The 13812-nt window shown below is 37.3% G+C and overlaps 1 protein-coding gene across 3 annotated transcripts in view; it reads left to right on the top strand.

The window, feature by feature from the left end:
- The window catches only part of MEF2C (myocyte enhancer factor 2C), a 121593-nt gene extending 116779 nt beyond the window's left edge, over positions 1–4814 (top strand). For 2 of the 3 annotated variants that reach the window (XM_031046188.2, XM_031046190.2), the window contains one exon: positions 2909–4814. In XM_031046188.2, coding sequence (XP_030902048.1) covers positions 2909–3230 — 322 coding nt within the window. In that variant the 3' untranslated portion in view covers positions 3231–4814. The remainder of the gene's footprint in view (positions 1–2908) is intronic. The other variant, XM_031046189.2, reaches the window with a different exon arrangement.
- The last annotated feature ends 8998 nt before the right edge of the window (positions 4815–13812 follow it).

The raw sequence follows: 13812 nt of genomic DNA, 5'->3' as shown, positions 1-13812 counted from the left end.
TTATTCTTCTTTTAGAATTTTCTTTTTAAAGTGTAGACCTGAATATGTGAGAGCTAGTCAGAATATCCTGACACAGAAATTCTTTTTCTGCTTTTGCATTGATCAAAGCATGTGAAAAAAAAAACCTGCTTACCTAAAAGAAAAACAGAGGGAAGTGAGGTTGCATTGCTAGCAAGTCAAAAATATCTTCTATTCTCCTAGTTACCAACTAACACATAGTTAAAGTTACATAACTAAATTTTGTAGCAGACAGAATTCCTGTTTTTTATAATACAGCTTCTATTCTAGAGCTGTTTAGGATACAAGACTGCACCTATGTGCTATTTCACTATTTACTTCTATGTGTTACACTAGGTTTTCCTTGTAATTGACCATATTAGCTAACATGAAATTATCATAAAAATGTTTCAGAAAATTTTAATGAAATCATGTAAATTGTAATAGCCAGAAAGCATGTATTAAAATTCACAATAACAGAAAAAGACTATATTTATTTCTTTTAAGTTGAATGCTGACTCAAAATAATTGCTTTAATTTATTCATATTGATTTAAACCTAAAAAATTTACTCCTGATATGCCAAAATAACTTCTTAATCTACAAAAAAACTGTTCAAAATGCACATCAATCTGTAGCATTTTTTAAATTGCCACATGTTAGTATGCCAGGTATTTACATCAGCCTGCTGATAAGTCACAGGAATCTAAAGAAAAGTGCAGATTCGCATTCTCACACTCAGTTTTAAAAAACTATTTAAAAAGCAACATAGCAGTATAGCAATACTAGCTCTGTTTAATTAGAAATTCAGTTTATCCCTTTAGATTTGGTCCTTTGGGAGTTGTCACACAATAGAATGCAAGTATGTTCAGTGTGAACAAATTTGGCTGAATATGGTTTTTTACTTGCATGGTTTTTTCAGCTGTCCACAGCTTTTCAAAGTGACATGTCATCTGCTCTTATCAAACACTTCTAAATCAAGCCCCCAGCCTCCAGCATCCTTTATTATGGGACTTTCAGGTTTACCTATAAGTTTAGCATCAAAAAACATATGTAATCTTATCATATATACTAAACTGGCAGCCTGTTTTACTGGGTGAAGTACTAGCATTTCCTAAGAACCTGAAAAATAAAGTCACTGGAAATGAAAAGCAAAAAAAAAAAAAACAATCAAACAAACAAAAGCCTAGGAATGTAATTTTTATTCTTATTGGATTCTTTTCAACAATATTTCAGAAAAGAGTAGAGTATTTTACTGAATTGGCATGACACAATCTTAGCTTTACAGTTTCTTAAATGTGTTAATTTAACAAATGCAAAGAAAAAGACCTTTTTTTTAAAAAAAGAAAAGCCTACATTTGCTGCTGTAATGGCTTGTATTCACAAACTCTGTGGTTTATGAAAAGGGTGACTGCAAATTTGGCACCTTTGTCTGTATAGGAGTGAAGGGTAGATAAAAGCAATTGGAGGTAGAACATCCTGTTCTTTCTGTTTTCTAACAAGATCCATTCATTATTAGAGACCCAATAGTTCCTGGTAGAAGCAGCTGATATCATTCAATATAGAAGCCATATAGCTCCATTTTAGATCTGTCAGAAGAAAACAGCATTTTATCTTTCATCAAGGTTATAGTAGATGTTGCTTAACTAAAGCTCAACTCCCAGTTGATATCAGGAAAAGTGAGATATTTCAATAAATTAAAAGATGACATGTAAGCTTACTTGTATCTTCTAAATGTTTTAAAATATTTCCAAATGCCAGTATTTCTTCTACCTGCATTAAAATGCTTGCACATCTGCTTGCATTTAAAACCTTACGAGGCCAAGTGGCCTATTGCCCCTACTGCCTTCAGTCTCCCCCTGTATAAATACTCAGTAGAAAGCTTGAAACTGTGTCTCAGGGGTTAGACACTAACTTCAGCCTAGCAAATGGTCCCTGAAGTGGAACATAATGGGAGCCACATGTTGAGAACTCTGTTTTAATAGCGAAAAGTCAGGTTTTACCAGGAGGTGGTGCTTTTGCACAGAACAGCCTGCAGATGCAATTATCTCATTTCTCCCACAGAGATAGAGTGCATTCTCAGTATTCACTCTCCTCCCTGCCTGTTTCAGCTTCCCTCTGCCCACAAAAATGCATAGAAAGAAAATTAACTTAGAATAGTTATACAGCTTGACTTTGAAGAAATTTTAGCATAGCAGTTTCTCTTGATGCTAGGAGCATCCTCTGAGCTGGGCTCCCCTACAGGCAAATAGCACAATCCTCTGACATCTTCCAGTACTCTTCAGCTTCTCTTTGACTGTTTATTGAAAACCTTTCTGGACTGAATTCTGAATTCATAGATTTGAACCATAAAATCATTTATAAATCTTTGCCTCCCTGTGGTATTTTGTGAATGTCTAAGACCAGAAATTACTAGGACCAGTAATTTCAGCTCTAATCTGAATGGTATAAATTGTACGTGGCCCAAACTTTTATTTCTCCTTTGCATCTGAAGTCGTGTGTCAAAATAATCAACAATAAAAATAGTTGAGTGCACTCAAACTAATTGGATTAATCCCAGCAGAAAGTCCATGCCTCCCCTGTCTCAGCCTGTGCATACACACACACAAGCATTAGTTTTAAAGGTGGTTGCAACAGTGCAAAGGCTCGTCTTCCAAAATTTATGACGCTTGAGGCAAAAAAAGGAGAGATTGATAATGAAATCTCCTTTCAAATCAAGGGCACATCCACATCTGTTGTGATGCTTTTCATTGCTTTGAATTGACGAATTCTGCCCAGACCATAGTCCCCATGCTTTCTGCAGGCACTGACCCCTCACGAGCCTTTACACTGGTGTTTTGTGTGAGTGTTTGTGCATATCTGGGGGCTCCATGCCTCCTCCGTCTGTAACTGGGTTTCCTTTCCTCCTACAGAGCTTGCACTAGCACTCATTTATCTCAGAGTACAAATCTCTCCCTGCCTTCTACTCAAAGCCTCAACATCAAGTCAGAACCTGTTTCTCCTCCTAGAGACCGTACCACCACACCCTCGAGATACCCACAGCACACGCGCCATGAGGCGGGGAGATCTCCCGTCGACAGTTTGAGCAGCTGTAGCAGTTCCTATGATGGAAGTGACCGAGAAGATCACCGGAATGAATTCCACTCCCCCATTGGACTCACCAGACCTTCGCCGGACGAAAGGGAAAGCCCCTCTGTCAAGCGCATGCGGCTCTCTGAAGGATGGGCAACATGATAACATTATTACCTATTAGGTTGTTTTTTCTTTTCCTTGCAGTGTGTGTGTGCTATACCTTAATGGGGGAGGGGGGGTCGATATGCATTATATGTGCCGTGTGTGGAAAAAAAAAAAAACAAACAAAAAAAACAAACAAAAAAAAGTCAGGTACTCTGTTTTGTAAAAGTATTTTTAAATTGCCTCAGTGATACAGTATAAGGATAAACAGAAATGCTGAGATAAGCTTAGCACTTGAGTTGTACAACAGAACACTTGTACAAAATAGTTTTAAGGCTAACTTCTTTTCACTGTTGTGCTCCCTTGCAAAATGTATGTTACAATAGATAGTGTCATGTTGCAGGTTCAACGTTATTTACATGTAAATAGACAAAAGGAAAACATTTGCCAGAAATGGCAGATCTTTACTGAGAGAGAAAGCAGCTGTTATGAGACATATAGAAAAGTGTACAGATGTTTTGACAGACCCAGCAGTTGGGTGGCCATGAATTGATGCTAGAAAAAGAGTGGGTCACCTGACATACCGAAAACGTTCACAAACATGCAGGCATATGGTTAGAGTATGGCACTCAGTTAGAAAGGATCAAATGTTTAAAGAGGACCATACTTCTAAAAAAGTTGAGTTCGAGGGCTAACATATTTAATTTTAAAAAATCTGGGTCTGCATCACTTATTAAATAAAAAATATAAAAAATATGTACATTACATTTTGCTTATTTTCATATTAAAAAGTAAGACAGTTTGCAAAGCATTTGTGGCTTTTGTAGTTTCCTCAAGCCAAAATGTGTTCTTTTTCCCGTGATAGCTTCGCTGATCTTTTAAACAGTCCTGAAGAAACAAACAAGAAGGACTTTTTGTATAGAAAGCACTACCCTAAGCCATCAAGAACTCCATGCTTTGCTAACCAAGATAACTGTTTTCTCTTTGCAGAAGTTTTGTTTTTGAAATGTGTATTTCTAATTATATAAAATATTAAGAATCTTTTAAAAAAATCTGTGAAATTAACATGCTTGTGTATAGCTTTCTAATATATATAATAATTATGGTAATAGCAAAAGTTTTTGTTATCTTAATAGTGGGGAATTATATTTGTGCGGTTGCACATTTAACTATTTTCTTTCAGTTTTCTTTGGCTGGGTATACATTTTACAGATCAAAGTCAGCTGTTGAAAGACTGATCTGTAAAAAATTGGAATTTACCCATGGTGTAACAACTTAAGTAATTTTAATACAGCATTTTACAATCAGTTGGGTGAACTGCGATCCATTGTATATACTGATTAGTTCTTTCATGCTGTTTTGTGCATTGTAACAAGGGCCCTTCTATTACTTAACGTCCTGCGTATCTTGTAGTTTTCCATGGGTTAAATGACAAAGTGACGTAACTTGGCCATTTCTCATTAATAAAGCTGGTATTCTGTCTGGCAGAATTGGGTGTACAGCTCTAACGGCTGTCAGTTGCATGAGTGCAGATAAATATTTGGCAGAAGCAGTAGAGAGAGTTAAAGGGAATGATTGCCATGAACATGGGTATTGTAAGGATTACTCCCCTCTCTCACAGATTTAAAAATCTTAGAGAGATCATGAATTAAAGGACCATTCAAACGTTGATTGATCTCACAGCCAACACATGCCGTCAGGTTCCTGGTTCTCATGGACCTTTGTGGTCACGTCGTCTCACAGTGAGCACATTGTTGAGCAATGCTCCCTGTTTATCTGCAACCAAGCAAGCTTTGCTTCAGCATATGGCATCCACAACTTCTCCTGCCTCATGTGGTTTCTTTGACTAAAACAGCTTGAGCAGAGGGAGTGTATCATTTCTGTTAAGTCCCTCTTTTTCCCTCTTGTTTATCAGAAGAAAATGGTATTTTCAAATGTTTCAGTCTAATCTTGCTGTTGGAGGGAAAAGGTGTTTAAGCAAATGTTAGTGCCATAGTAAGCTGTAATATTTCTCCTTTATCCAAGAGTCCTTCCAACTGTCACATATCTACATTGACACTATGGTGAAGAATATAGCTGCAACAGCTAAATATAAACACCAAATACTTTGTTAAGGGAAGTTCACACTCTGTTTCCCACCTATACATGCAGTTGCTGTGCACTGCTCTATGATAAGAGTGTACCTCTCTGTAATAGAGAATGATGAACAGACTACAGTTTGCATCAGGACATACGCTTTTCACTTATCATGACTTTATAAATGCCTGCCTTACAGGCACTCTCAGCCATGCAGGGGCTAGTGCATGATCTGGAAACTCTTTAAGCAGAATACTGTGCTACTACTGCATCCATCTTAGCTCGTGTAGCAATCCGCAGGGTAAACATAAAGATACGCATGTTTGAAAAAAAAAAAAAAAGAAAAACACCAAAAAAATCACAAAAAGCAACAAAAGCAAAAAAAAAAGGTAAAATGGGGCCCACAATTAATTTTAAAACACAAAAAACCTGTTTTTGAAACCACTTTCTTCACCTTCTAATAAACTTATACTCATATTCCCTTCTGAGAATTTTAAACTTTGGTGTGTCAAAAATATGCAAATATATCACAAATGTACCTTGCAATTTCAAGAACAAAAAAAAACATCTTTATCAGTATTGTAGTAAAAACTTGTCAGTGGGGAAGGGGATTTGGTCTATTGATATATGAAGAATAGCCATATTAATAGTTTACCTTGCGATTTGCCTCAGCAACGCATGAGAAAAGGAAAGATAACATATTTAATGAGTAGCAGTGTAATATATTACTGCAAGTAACTAAGCAGAAAGTAGCCTGAAAAGTATTGCCTGGGCAATTTATATTAACTCTGACAATGATTTTTGTACAAACACAAGTAAACAGAATCACATGAAAATAAATGCCAGTCATCCCTCTTGTTCCTGCTTTGGAGGGCAACTAACTTATACTGGCAAAATTTTGGGGGATAATGCATATTTGCAAACTGATCTAATGATAAGAAGCACAACTCTGATTGTGAAGTCACTTTCTGTAAACTATAACTGTCTACCTTTCTTGTTCCTTTATCTGTACCTTACCATTTATTGTATTTGCGAAGCTAATTTGGGTTTATTGTGTGATTCCTTTGTATTTAAGGAGTTTGGGGCAGAGCCCTGAAAGAGTATTAACATTTACTTTACCTTAACCCATGCTATATAATGTTTTAGGCAACATTCTTAATTGTAAGTTCAAACACCTGAAGTGGCATTCTAGACATCTGCAAGTATTGTTATAGCTAAGCTAACCTCTATTAAAAGGTGTTGTCAGTTAGTGTTTAATTGCTGGTGACAATTATATGATATACCCTATCTGCACAACCTGTATATTGTATGCATTGAGCCATTCGCAGTAAAGCTTTTGTCATTTCAGTGTTTTTCAAAAGTTGTGTTTTATAACAAAATGGCTTATATTTTTCCCAGAAGAGGAATTTAGCAGTTTTTAATGAATAATATAAAAATATCTGTTGTCCTCAGATCTTTTTCAGGTAAAGCTAGCGTAAGAATAAAAGAACCTATAGACTGTTTTCAAGGATGTCAACCCTTTTGTATTGTATGTGTTATCCTATATACCCTCTTTTATCTATAGTCCTAACAGCTGTTTTGTTTTCCTTTTTCCTTCGCCTTGAAGGTAAATGCTTTGTAATTTTTTAAAAGCCACTTGAAACCTCAATAAAGGCTGTTGCCTAAACATGGCATACTTCATCTGTTCCTGTTTGTGCCATCTGCTGTGATGTCGTCAGTTATATGGCATTAATTTCCTGCCACTACAGGTCTCTTGAAGGACTGATGGAACATTGGTGTCTGTTAGAATGCTTCAGACTGTAGATGTAATAAAAGGCTTTTGTTAATATATTTTAACCAAAGATGTGGAGCAATCCAAGCTTTGAGCCACAGACCTTCTGCATCAAAAGTATCTGTTTAATTATTTTCATAATCAGGTGTTGCATTTCTACCTTCCCTTCTCATACCTCAGACTGATCCTTACCTCAGTTTGATTCAAAAAAAGGTCAGTTAAGAAACTCATTTAAAATTTAAAAAGTGAAAAAAAAAAATGCAGTATCAGAGTCTTTCATGGAGTAACTAATATCAGAGCTGGGTTACCACAGGCGTTACACTTGGATTGCTTCAGATGGTTTGTTGTATCCTTTTTTCTTTTTTTCTTCTCTTTCATGGGGATTTGCTTCCATAAAACAATGGTGATAACAAAATAGCTTGTAAATGGGAGCATACAAGCATTTGCAACAAATATAAAAGTAGAGGCTCACAGCGGCATAAGCTGGACTTTGTCGCCACTAGATGACAAGATGTTATAACTAACATCCCTGTGTATCTCAAGGGACTTAATTCAGCTGTCTGTAGTGAACAAAAATGGGAAAATTTCAAAAGATTCTCCTGCTGGAAATAAGGTATAATTTGTATTTTGCAGACAAATCAGTAAAGTTACTGGCTTTCTTAGTGATACGGTGTGTGTGGTGCCTTTTTTTTTATTAATTTGATGTTCCATTTTCACTGTTTTGCACAGTAACACGTGAAAGAATCAGCACTTTAACAACTGGCAGTTGCCTCAAGGTCCCTCTGCCTGTCACTTGTGCTTGCTTAAAAAGTTAAGCACCTTTTTGTGGCACCCTGAGCATCGTGGGTCTTCACAAATGTTAATACCCCATCACACATCATCCCATCAGGTTAGAGAAGCTCCATTACTGCTCTGGCAGTTAGTGTAGTTTTGAACAAGGCTGTTTGAATCTGGCCCTGATGTCTAAGACAGCAGAGGAGCTAGGTGAGATAATGCCTGGCATTTGTGTACTTAATCAGACCCCCATAGGTACATATGCTGTAAATTCTACCCATGGGGAGAACTGTGTAAAAACCCTACCAAAAAAAAAACATATTCTGTGACAAAACCTTGTATCCCTTGGGTCTATCTAGACCCTTGGGTCTAAATATACATTTTCTCTAACATGACAGCTTATAGGGACTGCATCAGAATTAATCTATTCCCTTTTGTGTACTTTTGTTATTGTTTAAATTTTTTTTTCCCTTCCTAGCATTTATAGTTCTGGAGCCTAAGACTACAAGGATCCCTTTACTTCAGTGAGGTGTTTTTTCAAGCTGTTAATAACTTAAGATGTTTTGTGAGCATGGCAATTTCAAAAATAACAGTACAAGGCTTAGTTTCTAAATGTGTTTATAAAAGAAAACAGCTGCACTTATTTACTTGTTGCTTTTAATGACAATTTTTTTTATTTAAAGAAAAACGTTTCTGGTATTGCAATGGACAGCATAATAATTAGATGCTAAAACTAAGAGTAAATGTCATTGGGTTTACTGCATAATGTGTTTTTCTCAAATAAATCACATTTTGTCATCGTTGGCAGGAATAAGCAAAATATTTCTGGAAATGCAGTTGATGTGTAATACTGTCTGAAATCTTAGAAAATTCATATCTGGGAGTCCTTACACCTACAGTCAGTCATCTGTGTGATTAATACTGATCATGGTATGCCTACATTGGAAAAGGAATTATGTAGCAAATAGAGTCTGTTACAAACCTTGTCTTGTTATTTATTACTCCCGAAAAATAACCATACCCATACTGATTACTTTGCTTTATATTCTATGAACTATATTTCTGCTTTAAAATTGTGCATTGCATTGCATTGCATTGGAGGTCACCAGTTCTTTAAATAAGCTATCTCACTTTAGTCTTATAAATGTCATTCTAAAGAGAAATTGTAAAGAGCATGGTCTGAGATAACTAAGCCACACACCTTCTCCATACAGTGTTTGCTTTCCCTCAAAGTTTTTTCTCCTTTTCTTTAGCAAAAAATCAACATAGCATCTTTTTAGAACTGGAAGACTATGCTGAGAGCTGCATATGTCCCATGAAAGAGAGCACAGAATGTCAATTGTGTTTATACCTTTACTTATTGTCAGTGTGACACACTCATACCTAACCCTCACTTAGATGCAATGTCTACATTTAGAGGGTCCAAGGAGCAGCAAGGAGAAATTACTTTAAAACAATCAGATCATTTAGTCTGAAAAGAGAAAGAAAATACTTGGTTCACACCTCTGTTGACATACATAGCTTCTTCCTTATTCATTCAACGGAAATTTACGGATGCAGAGCAATGCAGCAAGGCTTTACCTACTCCATGAATGGTCCGTCACACGTATGGAACTGGAACTCCAGATTTGGTTTGGAGAACTCAGACTGCTTAGTCATAGCAAATACAGACTACATTTATTCGTATTTGTGTACTGCACTTGACAATTTACACAGGATATTCAGAGCATCTGCAGAAGGTGGATATACACTGCGTACTCTGCAGTTCATACTAACACATCTGAGATAATCTTAGCTGTTGTTAGCAACTATCATGACCAACAGTAGTATTTCTACCGATGAAGGTATTTCTTCCTCCTCTTCCAGCAGATTTCAGCATATGCTCTGGTTCTCTTCTGCGTCATCTTAATTGCTAGAGGTTGTTCAAAGCTAACACAAGAATGGTTGCAGAAATGAATTTGAAATGAGTACATTGGTTGCAAAAGCTGCAAAGCACACTGTTCTAACTGTCCTTTCTACCCTCTTCTGTCTTTGTGCTTCTGTATGTGATTCATTCATAACCCATCCAGAGCTGTCTCTTTCAAGTATCCGTTTGTGTTTGTCTGGACAGTGACCTGTAAGCTCTTCGAGGCTACAAAATTTATTGCCTCATTCTGAGGGGGAGAGGTTGATTACTATTACCTATGAAGGTTTCACTTCTTTGACTGGAGACAAGAAGTGATAGAACATGTCAGTGTGTGGGGAAACACTTAAATGTAGCAAAACTTAAATGCAGTGTATTTGCATCATAAACATAACTGGTGTAAACCACAATTTTGTTGTGACACTACATTGCACAGCTAATTATTTTCTGTACTCAGGAGATTTGTTCAGAATAGGTAATGCAGTCTCACAGTTAAAACACAGCATCCTGTGACAAGTATGTACAGAAGTGTATTGTATCACCAAAACTCAGAAGAAGGAGACAAGGAAAAGCATCTGGAATCTGACTACGGAATGTTGACAAGCCAAGGTGCAACGCTTAGACAACACAAAATGGCCAGTAGAAATGAAATCGGTTGCATTTACTAGGTTGCATTCTGAACCACTGAGAAAATCATCATGAATATCAAGAAATATATTGAAAAGAAACTTTAAAAAAGCACATACATTTCTGCCCTTCTGTGCCTAAACATCTGAATATATGTCAAAGAATGGTGTTTGAAATACAACCCTTTTGTTTCCTTCTGACATTTATCAGGAAAAACATCACCTTCTTTAATTATATTTTGTTGTATTACACATTAGTTAACTTGGAAAAGCAGAAAGGAGGCTTCTGGCCTAAGTGTGTTTAGTTTATAGTCGGTAGCCACAGAGAATTAGCCTGATCTACAGCAGTGCTCTCAGACTATGAACACAGAACTTGCACTCAGCAAAGTCTAAGATGTAAGCTTGGAGGAGATTACACTGCCTCACAGCAACACTCTGCACTGTCAAAGATAAGCTTGTGAAAAAATAATACATGCGGCACTTAGTCATCTGAAGTAAATTTATCTCTTCTTGGTGGAGGCCCAAGTCGCTTTTTTTGCAACTTTCTGCACTATGTTAGAACTTTTCTTTTAGGTAACTGGGAACTAGAAAATATCATTATGACATCCTTTGCAGATGTGTTCTTACAGCAGGAAACCCTGATCAAATACACATTACCCAACCTTGAAAAGAATACAGAATAAGATGAACTGGGGGGAAATCTGCTTGAAGGAAAAATTACACTAAATACGAGTTTTAAACCTGTTAAATTAATAAATAAATATGAATGTGTATCCTCATGTGAATGATATGGAGACAGCAGATCTGCAGGAAAATTACACATGTTCTTTGTCAAAAGCAGTGGAATCAAGGGATATCCAAAGAAACAGTCAGGCAGCAGGTTCACAAGAACATATGGTGACCACATTACATGTAATTAAGTAGTGGGACTTGCAGCCATAACATACCATGGAAGCCAAAAGCCTGAGTCAGTTTATAAGGGTTAGATAAGTTAACAAGACATAGCTCTGTTTGTCCTGTTGAGCATGACGATACAGAGTTCCCACCTAGAGTAAAAGATTTTCCACAGCTTATTTCTGGAAAATGAGAGGCATTCTAGAGAATTCATATATGCCATTATTTTTTTAATGTCAGTCCCCAACAGACCACTGTCAGGGAGAAGATAATGAGATAAACAGAGTTTTGATCTAACCCCACATGGCAGTTCTTGTGACAATGATTACCACATAATATAACCACCCTTCTTTTCCCTGCAAGCCCTTTTTTCAGACTATTCATATTGATTTTACAGTGTTAGAACAGTACAAATGAAACAGTCAGCCTGAATAAAAGCCAAGAGCTAAAACTGTCAGGCCTTCCTATTTAGTATGACCCTGATTTCTCAATATTGTAAGGAACACCCAGTTGACTTAAGTGTAAACGTGCACCTGCTTATTTGCTTCACAACAGCCAAGAAAAATTAATAACTGCATACATTACAGACACACAATACAGTTAATGATGTGATTGATAGAATTAATGCACACATACACAAGTGAGGATGTTGGTGTGTAAGTATGGGGGTAGGAGATGAAAGCAGAGAGGTGACACAAATACAAACCTGGACCTGTAATTTCACATACCTGCTGCTCAGCAATGCACCAGAATTTTGCCCATGTAGTTGTCTGCAAAGTCCCAGTTAACACACTGGCACTGTTCCCGCCATGAAAAAAGTGCTTGTGTATGTAAATATCATAGAATCCCAGAATCACAGACTTGTTTAGGTTGGAAGGGACCTTAATGGTCATCCAGTTCCAACCCTCCGCCACAGGCAGGGACACCTTCCACTAGACCAGGTTGCTCCAAGCCCCATCCAACCTGGCCTTGAGCACTGCCAGGGATGGGACAGCCACAGCTTCTCTGGGCAACCTGTGCCAGGGCCTCAGCACCCTCGTAGGGAAGAACTTCTGCCTAAGAGCTCATCTCAGTCTCCTCTCTGTCAGGTTAAAGCCATTCCCCCTTGTCCTGTCCCTACAGGCCCTTGTCCAAAGCCCCTCTCCAGGTTTCTTATAGGTGATATGCCTACACAATGCCTCACAAATGTGCCAATATTATGCATCAAACTTTAATTAATAGAACACATGCGCAACACAGGATAAATAATGAAATCTCTATTTGTGGTCGCCATACCCAGCTACACAGGATATTCCATTGAACAGCATTACAGGGAAATGCATGTTGCATACTCGTGGCAGGTCTGAAGGTTGCTTTTGCCTCCGGCCAATCATTCCAGAACCCAAATGGATCTATTGGATCAACCACCCACGCACAGAACTTGTTTTCCATGACTGTACAGACTGACTTAGCAAAGAATAACAAAGGCTGTAGTTTAACCAAAACTACAGGACTAAGTGCAGAAACTACTGAGCAAAATTACACAAGTATGTTACACAGATCAAATTTGGTGGCTGTCAGATGATGCTTTCTGTTAGATGCTTCTAATATCTTTGAGTGTATACTGAGGTGTTTTAGGAGTTTCCAAACATATTTTTGTATCCCTTAGTCTGTGAACTAGTCAAGTTTATTAATAGCCTAACAGTGAAATCATTTAGTAATTTAGCAACTCATGAGAAATGCTCATGACAGATGCAGCAGAAATATAACAATCATTTTTAAAACTATATCTTGAATTACCTTAGCAGGTAGAGGCAGAGGCTGAGGCTTTGTCAAACACAGTCCTCTGCCATGCCTTTTCCTCTATTTATACCCTTTGAGTATTAGCTGAACAATTCAGTGTATCAAGCTACTTGATTCCTGAAGAAAAAATGACAACTTTGTCCCAGGATAGAAGACAGATAGAAGACAACAGCTGGACAAATATAAGAGCTTACAAGAAGATTAAACCCTCTGCAAACATCATCTCAGTGCCATCTTTCTGAAATCTATTCGACATCTCAGCTGTTCTAAATTGGAAAGGCTAAAAAAAAGAAATCACATTTAAATAGCTGTAAAGCTATTCCTGATCTAGTTTTCATATAGCTGTGTCAGTGTCACTCACAAGTGTAAATAATTGCTTGGGAGTTGCAGAACTATGCAGAACTAGAATCAACCTGCAAGTCAAGCAATGGAAGTCATCAATGCAATGACTTCTAATCCTGTTTTAAAGGTAAAGGACTTTGAAAAGAGGAAGAACAGCATGGCTTTAGTCCAGGTTTTCAGATGAACAAATATGTCAACAAACACAGGACTGTGGTACAGGCAAATTCTGAAGCAGTAGCCTGTTTTCTTACCTTTCGAATTTAGCAGAAGCAGCACACACCCTGCCTCCTGAAAACGTTGGAGAGGCTTTTCCAGCCAAGCATTTGTGGCTGATTCACTCTAATTCTGCAGGATGAAATGTGGATATACATGGAGTACATTATGGTTTGGTAAAATCTGGGGTCTTTTCTTCTTCCAGCATACAACAGATACCTACTAATCATGTCCTGAGTTTTTCATTGAAATTTTCTTCCA

The sequence above is a fragment of the Melopsittacus undulatus genome, chromosome Z (genome assembly GCF_012275295.1).
Source record: "Melopsittacus undulatus isolate bMelUnd1 chromosome Z, bMelUnd1.mat.Z, whole genome shotgun sequence".
Classification (NCBI taxonomy): Eukaryota; Metazoa; Chordata; class Aves; order Psittaciformes; family Psittaculidae; genus Melopsittacus; species Melopsittacus undulatus.
This window is presented reverse-complemented; position numbering and strand designations above follow the sequence as displayed.